Source organism: Lygodium microphyllum, chromosome 7 (assembly GCF_053477565.2).
Source record: "Lygodium microphyllum isolate KBCC chromosome 7, Lygodium_microphyllum_v1.1.10, whole genome shotgun sequence".
NCBI classification, from domain to species: domain Eukaryota; kingdom Viridiplantae; phylum Streptophyta; class Polypodiopsida; order Schizaeales; family Lygodiaceae; genus Lygodium; species Lygodium microphyllum.
Genome location: NC_141141.1, coordinates 90,241,724 through 90,258,762, shown reverse-complemented (window position 1 = coordinate 90,258,762; position 17,039 = coordinate 90,241,724). Strand labels below are relative to the sequence as shown.

The 17,039-nt window shown below is 42.3% G+C and overlaps 1 protein-coding gene across 6 annotated transcripts in view; it reads left to right on the top strand.

Moving 5' to 3' along the window:
- LOC148033680 (uncharacterized) overlaps positions 1 to 17,039 on the top strand; it is a 364,446-nt gene that overhangs the window by 224,167 nt on the left and 123,240 nt on the right. For all 6 annotated transcript variants that reach the window (XM_087681629.1, XM_087681628.1, XM_087681630.1 and 3 more), the window contains exons 15-16: positions 13,482 to 13,712; positions 14,064 to 14,567. In XM_087681629.1, coding sequence (XP_087537755.1) covers positions 13,482 to 13,712; positions 14,064 to 14,567 — 735 coding nt within the window. The remainder of the gene's footprint in view (positions 1 to 13,481; positions 13,713 to 14,063; positions 14,568 to 17,039) is intronic.

Genomic DNA, 17,039 nt, shown 5'->3' with positions numbered 1-17,039 from the left:
AACCATTGCAGGCTCTGTTTCAGCAGGTGTGGGAAACGGGGATCATGCCTCCCTCATGGAAACAAGGTCTTATTAAACTGCTTCCAAAAGTTCCTTCGCCATCTAAGTTGACACACTGGCGCCCCATTTCTTTGATGGGTTCCATGTACAAAATCGTTTCCAAAGTAATGGCGAATCGGCTCCATAAGCATCTCCTTGCCCTTGTGCACCCTCTCCAGTACGGTTTCATTAAGGGCCGAAATATTCTACACAATGTCTTGAATGCCCAATTGGCCATTGATTATGCCCGGCATTCTAATCAGGAGGTGGTGTTGGTTCAACTGGACCTGGAAAAGGCTTTTGACTATCTGGACTGGTCTTTTGTTGCTGACCTTATGTCCGCTATGGGCTTTGGTGCTCGGATGTCTCGTTTGATCTACACCATTAGTGCTGCGGCGCCTTCGCGAGTCATGCTGAATGGAGGTGTTACTGAGCCTTTTGTCCTTGCCCGTTCTGTCAGACAGGGGTGCCCTTTGAGCCCTTTATTCTTTGCCCTTGCGACACATCCAGTTCTTTCCATGTTATCACATATGGCCGCCTCTTCCCAGCTGGCCGGACTGTCGCTTCCTACAGGGCAACATTTCATTAGCCAATCCCTGGCGGATGATACTTTTATGGTTTTGCGTGCGGATAAGGATAACCTTCGAAAAGCATTGGATGTTTGGGGTCTCTTTGGCCAGGCGTCAGGCCTTCGTATCAATCCGCTCAAATCAGCCATTCTAAGCTGCACGGAGTCGGATTTGCAGTCCTTGGACTGGCAAGGTCTGGTTGTTCCTCGAGGTTCCATTGTTAGGCATCTTGGATACCCATTGGGGGTTGATGTTCCCCCGAAGCAGTTCCTGCAGTGGATTTCTCAGAAGATGATGGCCAAGTTTATGTACTGGAAGTCTCAGGCCTGGCCTTTTCATGTTCGCCTCAAAGTAGCCCAGATAATTATGTTGCCAATGATCACATATTTCTTGCCATTGTTGCCCTGGACTCCTACGACTTTGAATGCTCTCACTCAGTCTATTCGCTTCATGCTCTGGAAGGACTCATTGAATGCAGGTATTTCCTGGATCTCGTGGTCGCATGCGTGCACCCCCAAAAGCATGGGTGGCGGAGCTATATTAGATGCCCAAACCCACATGCAGGCACTCCGTTGGTCCCTTTTCCGCACCATGTGCTCGGATGATCATCATCCGTGGGTCGCTATCGCCCGTTCTTTCCTTGAGGGTCATGGGCTTCGGCATGGCAATACCCGACTCCGGAGTTCTTGGTGGCACGTTCTTAATGCCAATTCGCAGTTTTCCAGTTCTTCTTCATCGTTGCTTACTCATTTGGTGTGTTCCTGGAAACATGTCCTTCGAAAGGCTCAGTGGCACCCAACGGAGGATCGCCTGGCTACTAACTCTTTTCAATTGGAATTACTGGCAGTCTCGCGTCTACTTTCGTGGGAAGGTAAACATGAGCTTAGACCACAATTCAACCGGATGGCACGGTTGGGCCTGTCTTCAGTTGCGGATGCCACCCTTGCCGGTCGCAATGTGCTTATCTCGTTTCGTACTGCTAGGAGGATTTTCCGGATCCCCCGTGGTTATAGGCCTTTATGGGATCAGCTCGTGACGGTGCTCCAGAACAGACAACCCTTTCCTGCTCTTGCTTTGGATCATCCCTGGCAGGATTGGGACCTACAAGGCCGGCTGCCTTTCAGCAAAGCTTCAGCTAATCAAGTGTATCATCTCCTGATTAAAGACAATCAATGGCTAGTTACTAAAGCAAATGCTTTATGGGGATTGCGTAAATCCCGCTCGTGGTGGAGGGTCACTGTGATGGAGGGCTGGGTTAACAAGACACCTTTAAATACAAAGTCTTTCTTTGGAGAGTGATAATTGGGGGTCTTCCGCTTGCTTCGGCTCTTTCCAAGCGACGAATCTCCAATGGCACCTATTTCTTTTGCACCACTACTATGGAATCCGCCCGCCACCGATTTATATCCTGCCCCATCGCTAAGAAGGTCTGGTTATTTTTGTCGGCCATTTGGCGAGGGGTGGTTGGTATCACACTGCGCCCCTTTGATTGGGTTTTGGGCCAGCCTAAATACCCTTCTCCCGCACAGCCACATATGAAGCTCATGTATCATTTTCTTCGCTACTGGGGCTGTTGGCATAACTGGACCATTCGGAATGCTTTTCTGTTTGACTCCGCCCATAATGTTCAGCGACATATTGTAAGGCTTAAGGGCCTCTTGTATTGGCAGTTAGCTCTTCTCCATCATTCTGATTTGCTCTCTACGGAGGACTTCCGTCCTTGGCATATGGCAATTTCCTCCGCATCCTTGCCATGAAATTGTAACTTGTAGTACTTAGCACCTCTTCGCATGATGACTTGTATTGTCGTCATGTATCTTGTAATCAAGTAATCTTGTATTTTTTTCATAATTAATACAATTACCTTTTACGAAAAAAAAAAAGAGAGAGAGAGAGAGCTTTATCATGTAAACTTGTACCTTTTTTTCGTAATTAATACAAGAGAGAGAGAGCTTTATCATGTAAACTTGTACCGTTTTTTCGTAATTAATACAATTACCTTTTACAGAAAAAAAAAGGAGAGAGAGCTTGCCTTCACAATGAGAGGACAAAAAAATCAATAAAGAGTCTTGAGATCAATTAGATTTCGCAGGATGCTCTCATCAAAGGATTAGATTGGTCGCTGATTGTGAGGAGAGATGGTATTTAGATCCAGATCTGGTGACTTGTATGAAGGATGGATGGAGACACTGAGCCTGCTAGAGGAGGCACCTACAAAGACTTATGTGGACCTGAGGGAGTGGATTTGGAAAGATCCCTTTCTTGATAGATCTTGTGATGCTTTATTTTTTGGATACACTAACAAGTTGAGAAGGATACAAATGAGCAGTATTAGAGCATTGCATGTTTCCTTTTTCCAGGGAACAAAAATTCTATTCATAACACCTTGGAGAAAATACATGAGGTGAATTCAAAGTACAAGGGACTCTATGAAAAGTACATAAAAAATACAATGGTTGTGTGAACAACCAATCTAATGGGCTAAAATGCCAGACCATCTTAGGGGTGGTATGAAAGGTGTCTAAATCCCAAATCCATAGGAAAGCCTCTCTTTTCTTCCTCATCCTCTCAAAGGTTGCTTGCATCCTCTCCATCTCCCATAGAGAGTGTGTCTAAACAAATCCTCAATAAAGAATTCCCAGTGGATAAATCTTGAAAATCAATGACTACATCTCGCAGTCCATATGTACCAAGCTATGATGCTAGAAATTAGCTCCCATCTATGACGATATCCCCGAGTCCACTGCATCTATGAGTAGTTTGGGGTAGGGATCCTGCTTAGATGCTGTCCAATGATGAGAAAAGAATTTCTCCCTTGAACATCCTCATAGCCACATGCTGGACTCTACCTATGACCCAAGCTACAGCCCCCAATATTACCACCATGGACTCCACTGTGCTATGGAGTACTATCCTCAAGGCTCTCCTCCAAACCTCTTGGGCTTTGGGGCAGTCCCATAGGCAATGTCTCTCTCTCTCTCTCCTCGAGCTTACTACACGTGCATGTGATTGGGTCCCTATCATATCCAAGTTAAGTGCCAACTACTAAACTCCTATGAGCTACAAGCCATAGAAAGAGAGAGATCTTCCTAGGCTTGAAGCTGTAAAACATGTAATGTCTCCATCGTTATCCTTTGGTTTTGGATTTGACTCATAGGCATGTTCATGCCTTGAAGGCTCTGCTTGCTCGTTTGGCTCTACATTTCTACCAATCTTTTCTGCTGCAAGATCAGTTTTTGGAATGTATCCAGCAATTGATTGCTTCTTTTAGCTCGAGGGTCGTATTTGGAGGGATGGAAGCATGGGTTGTTTTTAGGGATAATGCACATGGGTTGTCCTGACAGTATGGTATTCAGCATGCTTCTTCTTTTCAAGCTAAATTGCAGCATGCACAAACTTTGTTGGCTCACTCGCCGTCTCTGTATCATTCAAGGGATATTATTGATGACTTGCTCACATGCATTGAATGGTTGAAATGTAGAGTTCAATCTCTTCAGGAGGAATATGCTAAATACAAATTGCTGGCCAGAGCGGAAGCTTCGCATAATAATAACTGTCAATCTCATCATTTTTTTTCTCGTTTACGCCAAAAAAATGCTTGGAAAAATAGTGTGTGTTTGTTGGATGAGCAAGGTGTTATGGCTACTGATTGTGCTTCCATCATTCAAATATGTATTGACTATTATAAATCTTTGTTGGATCCACAGGAGATTCTTTTTGATGTTATTCACTCTGCTCATTGATACATTTGCGATTTGGTTAGTAATCAAGTTAAGCTTGAATGGGTTGATTTGATGGAGGCTGAAGTGGAGGATGTGCTATCCCATTTACTATGAAGGAAAAGCCTTGGGATGGACTTCCTAATGAGCTGTTTCAGCCCATATTGAGCATCTTAAGGACCCATTAACTTGCATGTGTTAGCAAGTCTAGAATTCAAGTAGGATGCCTTCAGACTGGAAAATTGTTGTGATTCGGTTGTTGCCTAAGGTTCCTTCTCTGACCTCTTTGAAACCGTGGAGACCCATTTCTATTATGGGTTCTTTGTATAAAATCTTCTCTAAAATCATTGCCAATAGATTGCAAAAAGTATTCCCGTACTTGGTTCATCTAAGTCAATATGGTTTCATTAAGGGACAGAATATTATGTATAACATTTTAAATGTGCAACTGGGGATTGATTATGCCAAAGCCTCAACCAAAGGTGCAGGGCAGGTCCACAGCTCGTCAGGAGCTCCGAGGTCATTTCATGCACACTTGGGGCGTCCAGGACTTGTTCGTGATGCAGGTAGGCAGCCCTAGATGGCGATACACCCCCCCTCCATGGCTTCTTGCCCCTATCTCCCCCAGACCACCTTGAGAGGCTTGTATATATGATGTATCGGTGATTTTCACCAAATCCAGCTTGGTCTGTTGAGCATGAGCACTTCTTTGTATTCAGGTTTTTTTCTGGAGTAATATAATTCGCCACACTTTATTTGCAAAAAAAAAAATCCTAAGGCAAGCAGGTTGTTATGCTTCGCTTGATCTTGAAGGCGTTTGATCATGTTAGTTGGTCTTTCTTGTGGCAACTCATATCCACCATGGGATTGGGTTCTCACATGACTTCTCTTGTTGATACCAATAGTCGGGGTATTGTGGCTCGTATTGCACTTAATGGAGGGATCACAAATGAAATTGCCTTGTCTCGTTCTCTTCGGCAAGGCTACTCTCTCAATCCTTTGCTATTTGCCTTGGTCACTCACCCAATGCTCTCATTGTTGGATAAGCTGGCTAATCAGGTGAAATTGTTGGTTTGTCTCTTCTCAGTAGTGCCCAACTTTTGGGTCAATCTTTGGCTAATAATTCCTTTATGTTCCTTAAGATAAAAGGCCTCATGAGGCAGTTTAAAAATTTTGAAATTTGGCATATTGGCAGGGAGAACAACCGTAGAGCTCATGAATTGGCTGAAAATGCTCTTTTCCAGCATGTTGCTGCCATGAGGGTGAATAATCCTAGATATGAGGGCAGGGAAAGTCTTCACTTGATTGAAGAGTTTCTAAAAACTGGGGAGTTAAAGTCATTAGCTGATAAATACAAAAGGTATGCCATTATCAAAAAGGCCAGGGCATATGTGCTCATAAATAATCAGTTGTACATAAAGGAGAAATTAACAATGTACTAAGAAGGGTGTTGGATAGTTCTAAGATTTTTGCTTGTTTATCTTCTTGTCATGAGGAAGTATGTGGTGGTCCTTTTGGTTTTGAGCTTACCAAAAGGAAAATTCTGCTAGCAGGACTTACTTGGCCTAGTCAGAGCATTGATGTTACTCATTGGTGTAAAATTTGTCATGCTTGCCAGTCATATGCAAAAAGGGTACTAATTACAGAACCTACCAAAGCCATTATTGCCTATGGACTGTTTGAGAAGTGGGGTTTGGATTTTATTGAAACTTTGCGTGTTACAAAAACAGGAAAGTCCTACATCATCACTGTAGTTGATTATATGACCAAATGGCCTGAAGCTAAGGCGACAAGGAATTGCAAGAAAGAGGATGTAACTCAGTTCCTCATGGAGGTCATATGTTGGAGATTTGGAATACCACTAGAAATAGTGACAGATCAAGGTCCTGGTTTCAGAAATAAGCTATTGAGAGAATTAACTAGACTTGAAATACAAATTTGCTACTCCTTATTACCCTCAATGCAACGGATTGGTGGAAGCATTCAATGGAACATTACAGAAGATTCTCTTTAAGCTGGTGTAAGATCATCCTAAAGATTGGGACAATTATCTACATCAAGCTTTGTGGGCTTGTAGAACAGTCTAGAAGACAAGTACAGGATTCACCCCTTTTCAATTAGTATATGGTCAAGATGCTTTATTACCTATGAATGTCATGTTTCCTACAATGGAGTTTGTAAGAAAGCATCAATTAAATCAAACAGAATTGGGAGTTGACAGAGTACTGAACTTACATACCATACAATCGGATAGGCAACAAGCAATGAATTGTTATGAAAAATAGATTATAAAGAGAAGGGAGTGGTTCAATACACAGCTGAAGAAGAAGAATCTTACAGAGGGAATGTTGTTTATGAGATATGACAGTAGCTTGGATTCCACTTTTCAAACCAAGTTTCGAGTTAGATGGGAAGGACCTTTCCTCATCAAGCAAAAGTTTGAAAATGGCACGCACTTGCTACAAGATTTAGATAGGCTTGTTCACAACAGTAGAATCAATGGGTTCCGACTAAAGAGATATATATTTGTAGAATCCTCTAACTAAAGGGGATGTAAGTAATGCACATACTATATGTAGAGTAGGTTGCTTCCAATTTACTGTTTGGGACAGATTCAATTTTCTGAAATCTGGTGTTGATCAGATGGGTCTAAATGATGGACAGTATATTTAAAGTGTGCTTTGACACCTACTAAAGGTCTCTATCAAGTTTGGTGTTGATCCGAGCAAGAATGTGAAAGTTAAGGTCTCTGGAAGGTCGATGTCTGAAGTGGACTGCATTCTGAAATTTAGGAGTGTAGGCTGTGCAGCGCTGTTTTAGGACAGCAGATCAAAGAATTTGGCTCTAAGTTGTTTTGGAGAGTTATAGAAGAGAGCTACAACTTTCCTTTTTGAAGCTTGGCGATCCAAGACCTGGTTAGAAATTTATGAGCTATTCTGTATAGTGCTTTATGAGGCAGATTTTCAGGAAAAGGAGTTTGTCTTTCAGGAAAAGGCTATTCTGTGCAATGTCTACAACAGTGAAATGCTTATAGCTGTTGAATTGGCATGAAAATTTGCTGTATAAAGCTTTGGTTACCTATGCATTTGGTTTGTATTTATGTGCACTCTCAGAAAAGAGGAACAAAAAGGATCTACAACTGGTTTTGCACTGATTGAGGCAATCACACTTTGTGGGGTAGTTTGCTGCGTGGGGTTACCATCCCTAAAAAATAGAAGTTGTGTGAATTTGAAATCTCGTGTTGTTTGAGTCTCTGCCATGGTTGTTTTAGCATCAAATTCTCTCTAAAAATGATAAAATCTGAGCTTGAAGTTTAGACTTCTCAAGTGTTGAGTTGAAGTCTCAGTAAGGAGTGAGTGATCAAAAATATTTAATCATGTGTTCAGTGGTGTTGCTTCGTGGGTTTTGTTGAGGGGAGATCCTCGGTCTTTATCCTTTGGTGTTGTCTTGGGGGTTGTTAGAGGCTGACTACCCAATTCACCTACCAATGTAACCATTTCACAATGTCTCACATTCCTTCTCGCGATCCTACTATGTCTTATCAAGTTTCTCCATCATTGGAGAGCTTGAGTAGGGATTATGGACTTGATGAGAAAAACAATGTTTCACCTTCACCTTCACTTCTCCTTTTTCAAGCTTCCTAAGAGATGAGGAGTTTGAAGAATTCTTGCATATCAAGTATGGTCCCAACTAGATCCCTCCTACTAGCTTTCCTACTACATCCAAACTAGTTGGTGAGGCTAGCCACCCCTCCAATCAAGAAGAGCATATGGTATTTGGGACAATTGGTGAACCATCTTCTTTATCTCTGCTAGGCACAATGTCAGATTCGTATAATCCCTTTAAGTCGTATGAATCAAAACCCTTCCTTGTTTCTCCTTTTGGTGTCCAAGATCCGGATAATTTTCACCATGTCAATTTTAATTAAGGAGGCTCTAGACACATATATACATCTACAGGTATCCCTAGAACTATATCTTTTGTTTCTTCTGAGCATGGCGTTGGTACTTCTCTTTCACACCTTCCTCCCATCCCACCCTCATATCCAAAATCTCTTTCTTTTGCATTTAATAATTTGGATTGCGCTCCACTTCTATATCCACCATACTGGGAGTTGGGTCTTCTACCTCTGCTCATAGTTTCTTCTCTTTCTCTACACCCCATGTCACCTACCCTCAAATGAATGCCACTTTGCAACCTAGTATATCGTTAGAGAAAATGCCACCCTTTAACATTGTGCCTTCCACATAACCACAAGGGAGCACATCCTTTTACCTTGGGACAACTGTGATGGGTGTTCCCCTCACTACCCCCGACACTTCATTCATCGACCCATAGTCACCAGGGATGGGGGGTGAGAGATGGGGATGGGGACAGGGGGGATGGGGGATGGAGAAAAATAGGGGACCGGGGACCAAGGGGTTGGGGAGTTGGGGACCGGGGACCAAGAGGTTGGGGGTTTGAAAATATATATGTTTGCTAGACATAATTGAAACATCCATAAAGAAACTAAATGAATACAATAGCTTAACTTAAAAAACCTTCTAAAAATATCCCATAAAAATTCAAAACAATACACAAACCATGAAAGTTAAATAAATAAGATGAATACTCAAATTGAAGAGTAAAAGCAATAATTGTCAATGCCAAATGGTGACTAAGAAATCTTGTGTGACTTAAAGACTGAATTCCAATAGTAAACACTAAACAAGGAACAGTGCAAACTAAGAAACATAATGAAAGTACATAAATGCCATATGACATAAATATTAAAATCCCATAGTAACCACTAAATAATGAGTCCTCGAACTAAAGACTACAAGAAACAGTACAAGCTAAGAAACAATAAAACTAGTGGACTAACGGCTACAAGAAATAGTGCAAATAGTACAAAACCTATGATATGTGGCATCCCCTGCATTCCATCCCACATGTCCCTCCCGTCCTAAGATGCATCCCTTTATGATGGACCACTGCATGGAAATGTATCCTTTTTGGGACGTATTAGAGATGAGTCCCACGTTTTGGGATGGGATCCCTACATTCTGGGCCTACGTCCCTTGTGAGTATGCATCGACCTCTTAGACGCAAGGATTTCCATCCTCTGCTTATGGTGCGTTGTCTCTATCTCTCCTCTAGGGGCTACTGATGCAATCAACATGCCCATGCCTATTTACTCCCTTCCCACTTTTGGATTCATTCTGCACCCTTCACACATGCATGGTGGGGGCACGCCACAATCAATTCCCAAGTATACTCCACTCCCCCACCCTACCCATCTTACCCATCCAACAACACTACCACTACTCCTATTATTGTGGCCTAGAAGGCCTTCACGAATAAGACTCATTTTAACAGGTCGAATTTCACCACTTGGTCAAACTTCATGCAACAAGTGCTTGAATCTCAAGGTCTTTGGAACCTAGTTGTTGGTCTAGAGCCTATGGGGGATCCTCGACTGGCTCACCATGATCACGTCCGTCAATGGAGAGCCCCCAATCCCACCGCCAATATTGAGCTAATGCAAGGTTTACTTCTTGAGTTTCACTCTCAGTTAGAGCATTTTTCCTTGGCATTTGAGTGTTGGAATCATCTCATTGACTACTACCTAGCATGAGATCACACTCAACGTATCAAATCTTGACTACAGTCTATCACCATCCAGCCCTAGGCAACCTATTTTCATCCATTGCCTTGCTGTTTGGAGGTCCCTTTCTTCCATGTTTGCTTCTCCTCTATAGTCACTAGCTATCCACGTCATCGTTGCACCTGTTCAACTTGCATTTTTAGCATTTGGTGCCAAGAAACAAGTTGTTGCCACCTCTCCCACCAAGCAACTGTTGCAATACTTGTGTTTTTGTTGTCCAGCAAGCTTCCTACATCAGCACACACCTCTCTTGTTGTGGCCTAACAGTTCTCTACCTCAGGTACTTAGTTCTCAACCAATTCAGGTGGTACGCTACGGCATTTACCAAATTTAACCTCTAGACAGTTGCATTTTGTTTTGCTGCCCTTCAACATTGAGCACTCTCTTAGCTTTGACTAGTACTTGGGAGTATAACCACTATGAGGTAGTTGGGAAACTACTGTGGCTCATTCATATCTACCTTGATGTTTTCTATCCAACCTCCATCTTAAGTCAATACTAGATGTACCCAGGCAATTTTATCGGATAGTTGCATGCACATTTTGAGGTATAGCCATGGTATTTACTCTTATGGCTTGCATTTCAGAATCTTCTATGGATACAGTATGCATGACTTGGTCACTTGCCTAGCTCAATTCGAATGTGAGAAGAATTTGGCAAACAAAAGTGTTAAGGCAATAGGTTGGGGGTTGTAGACTTGGATACCCACATTTTAATTGCAGCTACATGTTCTACTTGGATTCAACTCCCCTTTCTTGATCAAGTTGAAAGCAAGAGTGTTGTTTCATCTTCAATCGAGAATGAATATCAAGCATTAGACGTTGGTACGATGGAGGCCATCTACACTGTAATTTGCTTGTGAGGCTCCTACAATGATCTATTGTGGTAGCCAGAGTGCCATTGCACTTGTTGGCAACCCTCTTTTCCAGCAAAACCAAGCACATAGCAGTTCATGACCATTTACTCGAGAGTAGGTGGAACAAGGCAACATTCACCTTGTCTTTGTGCCATCATCAAATAATCATGCTAACTAGCTTGTGAAGCTAGTCAATCAATTGGTCCTTGATGATCTTCGACATTGGGTTTGCCCTCCTTGGTACTTATGGAAATTTGATCGTTATATATATGTCATGAATTTTCATCATCATCCATTTGTATCATGATGATCATCTTTGTAAAAGGGCAGTTGAGTAAGTGAACAATTCATCTTTGAGGGCACTATTCAAGTGGTATTATTGCATTCATGCATTGAGTTCTGCACTATGCCTTGCATCACCCATGCATTGCATTGTGTTTATTCCTAATAGCAGGTGGAAGGGATTAAAATCCACAAGACTAAGCTCTCCAAACAAAAACCCTTGAACTGGATAAGCATTCTCTCTTTTGCCTCATCTAAGAGTGGTCAACTTGGATATCCATGTACAACAGTCATTTTGGTAGCCTTCCTTGTCTGTTACCTCTTCTATACCTCATCATTGACACCCTTGTCGCATAACTGTTCTTCATGAGGATCCTCTGCTTATTTATTGCCTTAATTTTAAAAGAAACTTAAGGCCCATTAACTTGGGCTACTCAAAAGAAGGTATCCATCACCTTTGTGATTCTGGTAGGCCCTTCGGAAGTCCATTGTGACACCCTTGGTCCAATGCCTTGGTCTCTTTGGGGTAGGACCTTTTGGTTAAAAAGAGAGTGGGCTACAACTCTCCCCACACTTGAAACCCTTCTTGTGCCAAAGACAATGCATTGAGTTACTAAAAATAAAGGCATGCATAAACACAAATTAATCGTGCATTAACGCCTAATTTCACAAAATCAAAATAACCCCAAAAAGATTTTATTCATGAGAAAAAACATTGTTTATTTTTAAAAGGACATGTTGTGCTCATCTTGTCTGATCCTTCAACATTATCATCACTCTCCTACCAGCCCTCAGCCATTGCCTACCCCACTCCTGCCCATACCTGTTGGAAGAGGTGCTGCCCTGCTTGAGGAGGTACCACCCTGCTGCTTGGTGGTGCCGCTCTGCTATCTAGCCTGCTGCCCAGCTACTGCATGCTGCTGCCTACCCTGGAGAACATCAGTGGTTGCTTCATAGTGTTGCCCTGCTGTTCCTCATTATTCTCATCAGCGGCATTTGCAGCCTACGTTTTTCTGCTCAGGAGAACAACCAGCTGATGTTATCATAACACCATCATCTGCTGCCAGTGTGTGCTGTGGTTTGAGTCTGCACACCTTGTGTTTGCTGGCCAGAATCTCCATTGCCATCCTGCTACCCCGAGGACTATATTCCACTCTGCCAACATCATCACCATTCTTTGTGGGCTGCTGCTGCATTCTGCAATCCCTCTGGAATACAATACACACTTGGAGCTGTTCTTGGCATCTCAAACACCACTCTCAGATCACCTCTGCCCCACTCATTTAGACACGGAGGTTCAAGGCTCCTTTTCATTGCCTACATCTCTATACCCATTCATCTTCATTGAGCATCATTGGATTGTGTGCATCGGTGGTGTTGTAGCATTTGCTTTTCTCTATGTTTTCCCTAGCATTTTTTTACAAGATACACCGTACAGTCTTGTATGTCTACTATACTTGCCTCTCTATTGTTCCAACAAGTCAGTGTGTCTGAACCTGGCTATCAAGATAGACCATAAAGAATAAATAATTAGTCCATGTGCACTGCCGGATGTAAGAAAGGGTCCCCCATACTCAGTCACATCAGCTACATCTTGAGCAGTGTGTTGCTTCATCTATGGTCAATTCCTCATACATAGCTTGTCCATGATATACATAGCAGTTTTTCCATGCATTAGATTCCCCCACCAGTAGGATGTTACCTAGACCAGAGAATCTCAGAATATCCTCATACAGTGGCATGCATGGTGAGTTGCCTTAGGAGGCATCCCTGACTAGTGATCAGAGGAGGAAGCACATGCACTTTCATATCATGAGACCCAATATATTCTATATTCCAGGGGTGCCCATGGCTATGCACGTTCATATGAGGAGACCAAATGTGCTTCTCATATATTGAGACAGATTTATTTAGTATAGTCATGGAGATCAGGAACATGGAGAGACTCAGAAGAGCATCTGGGATAAAACCTCTGAGTGGGATGCATAATGTCTGGCATGAAGGAGGCCAATCTACTACTGATCGCCTTTTCCCAGATCATTTAAGCGGTTCCATGTAGAGTGATCAGTCTCCCCATTGTAATCTCCAATCTGTCCTGTCTACACTGGGGGAAACATTTTGGAATAGTTATGCATAGGTGGATCCTAATATATGTTAAATGTTCATGACATTGCCAGTCTTCATTTGGGCAAATAAATGTTGTTTCTGCACATTGAAACAGATGCTATGTTTAAGAAATATTTGAAATGCTTAACTTTGACTGAAGATGAAAACTTTTCTGAGTTTCTGAGAACTCCGTGTACTAAAGTTAATCAGTAATTGAATTCTAACTTATCGCATGAATTGTTTGCTCTGCTCATTTGCAACAGGTATTGGAAATTCAGCTCGCCATACAGAATAAAGTTAAGACATTTGTTTTTGAGGGTACAGAACTGATGCTAAAACCCACTTGTAATGTATTTATAACGATGAACCCTGGATATGCTGGGAGAAGTGAGCTTCCTGACAATTTGAAAGCTTTGTTTCGTACTGTCGCTATGATGGTGCCTGACTATGCTATGATAAGTGAAATAATCTTATACAGTAGTGGATATCTTTTGGTAAACTTCTCCACAATTTTAAGAGAATTTTTTTGAAGTTTCATGCTGTTGGTCTCTAGTGATAAATAAATATAGCATTGGGCTATTTTTCCAGTTTGAGGCTGAAAAATTTTGTTGACCTATTACGCCACAGAGAAACAAGTAGAAAGCTGTTGTGATCAGAAATGTTGTTTCAATTAGACAATGACAATTGAATTTGTGCAAGAAAATTCAGTGGTCACTGAAAGCCATTTTTTGGCAAGCTTCTAAACAACTGATTCTGTTGTTAGTCAGCTGGAAAACAGTTATCTACATTGTAGGGGTTCAGGCTTTACATGGATATTCATCCATGTGGAACTGTTTTCTGTTCAGGCTCGAGATTGTGCGAGAAAGATTGTTGCTACTTATCAGCTTTGCAGTGAACAACTATCAAGTCAGGATCATTATGATTATGGAATGAGAGCAGTAATGGCAGTGCTCAGAGCAGCATCAAACCTAAAGCAACGTTACCCTGAGCAGGACGAGTTTGTTCTGATGCTGCGGTCTATTATAGATGTAAATCTTTGCAAATTTCTATCTCAAGATGTTCCTTTATTTAATGGGATCGTATCAGATCTGTTTCCAGGGGTGGTTCTTCCTGAGCCAGATTACACAAATCTGCACAAAGCCATCAAGGACAACTGCCAAACCTTGAATCTGCAAGCAACACCATACTTCATGACAAAAATTATTCAGCTGTATGAAATGATCATAGTACGCCATGGACTTATGCTAGTAGGCCAACCCTTCTCTGGTAAAACCTCTGCTATACGGATCCTTCAGCGTGCTCTTTCTGACATGGCAGAGCTTCGATTAAATGATGAAAGAAAGGTCCAGGTAGTGCTTTTTATGGCTATGTTTCACTAGGTAAAATAAAGAGTTTAAGCACACTATACTTGTAATAAAGTTCAGTCTCCATCAAGTTGTGCGCACTAAGAAATTACAAATTTTCAGCTCCCGTTGGTGGCCTTCTTACAACCATGTGATATGTGTCCTTTAAAGATTCCTCAATCAAAACTTTATAGAAACTGAAAACTCTAAAACAGAAATTTAGGACTCAATAATTGCTATCAAAAATATAAGTTTTCTGTGTGAAAAAAAAGTTGGAAGAAACTTGCATCTCACATTTAGGTTAAGAAAAGGATAAAGAGATCTTCCCCACCTACAATCCAGTGGTGGAGGATAGAAGGGGCAGATGCACAGACACTATCAGAGGAGGAGAGCAGGAAGCTTGGGAGGATTATCTTCCATATCAGAGGACAGGACCCTTGGTTCATGGCAGAGTTTGGCAGATTTACAGGTTCTTTGCAGTTCTCCAGAAGAGATAAGGCAGCTGGTGCCAGGATCTTCTCCCAGTTGGACAGATTTTATATAGATGACTGGGCTTGTGACAAGGGGGGTCTAGTCGGTATTGTTCCAGGAACCACTTTATCAGATCACACACCAGTACTATTGGTTCTTTTGGGGGAGCCACAAGAACAGCTACCAGCATCAGAATTCCTTTTCACTCGTATTATGACAAGGAATTGAGGGAGGATATTACCAAGATTTGGAGAGACAAGTCATTTTCAGCAGGCAGGGCAGCTAGAGACTTGGATGAGAGTTGGCAAGTGGTGAGCTCTTATCTTAAGGAGAAGGCTAGGAGCAAGAGGGAAGATCTCTTAGAGAAAGAGAGGGCTGGTGTTGTTACCTTTTTCAGTTTGGTGCCCTTCTGATTTTCGTGAGGAGGAGAATTCACTGCAAGGTGAAGTAGTGGCTAGCGCCAGGTTGTTGGATTGGCCTAATAAAGATATGCAGAAAGACAAGTTCAATCGGATAGCTCATTTGGGGTTGCGGACAAGTCCTTGATGGTGTCATTCTTGGTCAAGAGGTTCTCTCCTTTGCTTGCGTTACAGCCATTGTCTCCCTAGTGTGATTGGATGTTCGTGATTCCTGATGATTTTGAGAAAAGGTCAACTAACCAAATATATCATCAAATGGTGGAGGCCAAGAGATGGGTCACGGGTAAGGCTAACAAAGTATGGCATATTCGGGATAGCAAAAAGAAGTGGCAGGAAAGATTCATCCAGCTCTAGAAATCTAAGTTTCTGTATCGGGGCAAAGTGTTCATGTGGAGGCTACTTATTGGGGCTCTTCCTACTAGGGATGTGCTGCGTGCTCGCAAAATTTGTGCTGGTCGATGTGTATTCTGCACTACATGTGATGAGACAGTGCTTCATCTCTTTGTCTTGTGCCTTGTTGTGAGACAAATTTGGAGTTTTGTTTCCTGTGTGTGGTTCTCTGCAACCCAGCACCAAATTTCAGCTCGTTCGTGGATTATGGGAAAGATGACCTCTATGACCTCTTTGCGTTCATATTATTCCTGCCTTTTCCATTTCCTTAGATGGACAGCCTTGTGGTATATTTGGCGTACTCAGAATGCCTTCATTTTGATTCAACATCAGGCATCCATGGTCATGTGGCCCGTGTTCGTGGTTTAGTGTTGTGGAAGATCTCCTCTATGGTGTCTGCTGATTTGGTTCTTCCTGACATTGCTGCTCCGTGGGTGGATATTGTTTGCTCCACACCAGCTGTTCTTTCTATGTGACATTTCTGTGTTAGAGTTTTGGTAAACTTTCATTTATGTCTGCTATGTTCTATGTTGACCTGATGGTCTAATGTAAATATTTACTACGTAATTCAATTATCTTCACGAAAAAAGAAAGAGAGGTCTGCTAGAACCTCATTGGCAGCACTTCAAAGGGAGGAGGAAAGACAACCAGGATGTAGGTCAGTGGCAAAGAGGATGTATGCAGCCAAACTGGAAATAGATGCTATGGAGGCCACATCAAAGTATAAGTACCATTCAAGGGTCTTGTTTTGGACACAAGCGAGAGATAGGGTGAACAAAGAATTCTTTCGCACCACAAGTCCAAGACACTCTAGATAGATTGTTGGGTGACTTAGAAGAGCAGATGGATCCATTGCCCAAGGGCCGTAGGAGGTTGGTCAAGTGGCCACAGATTATTGCACTGCTTTGTTGGCCATGGCAATGAGGCCTCTGGGATTGGAGAGGGATAGAGAGATTGTTCTAGGTCATGCATTGGCCAAGTGAAGCGATGCATCAAGAATTTGATTTGGTTAGGTGGAGATGGTAGTCCTAGGAAGGCTAACATAGCTTGGGATGTTATCACAAAGCCTAGATCCAAGGCTGATTTGGGGGTTATTGACTCAGACAGTTAGAGTAGAGCATTAATGGTAAAGCTCGTTGTGAGGGGCCTTCTTCTGGGTGAGGAGCCATGGAAGAAGTTACTATTACGGAAGAGAACA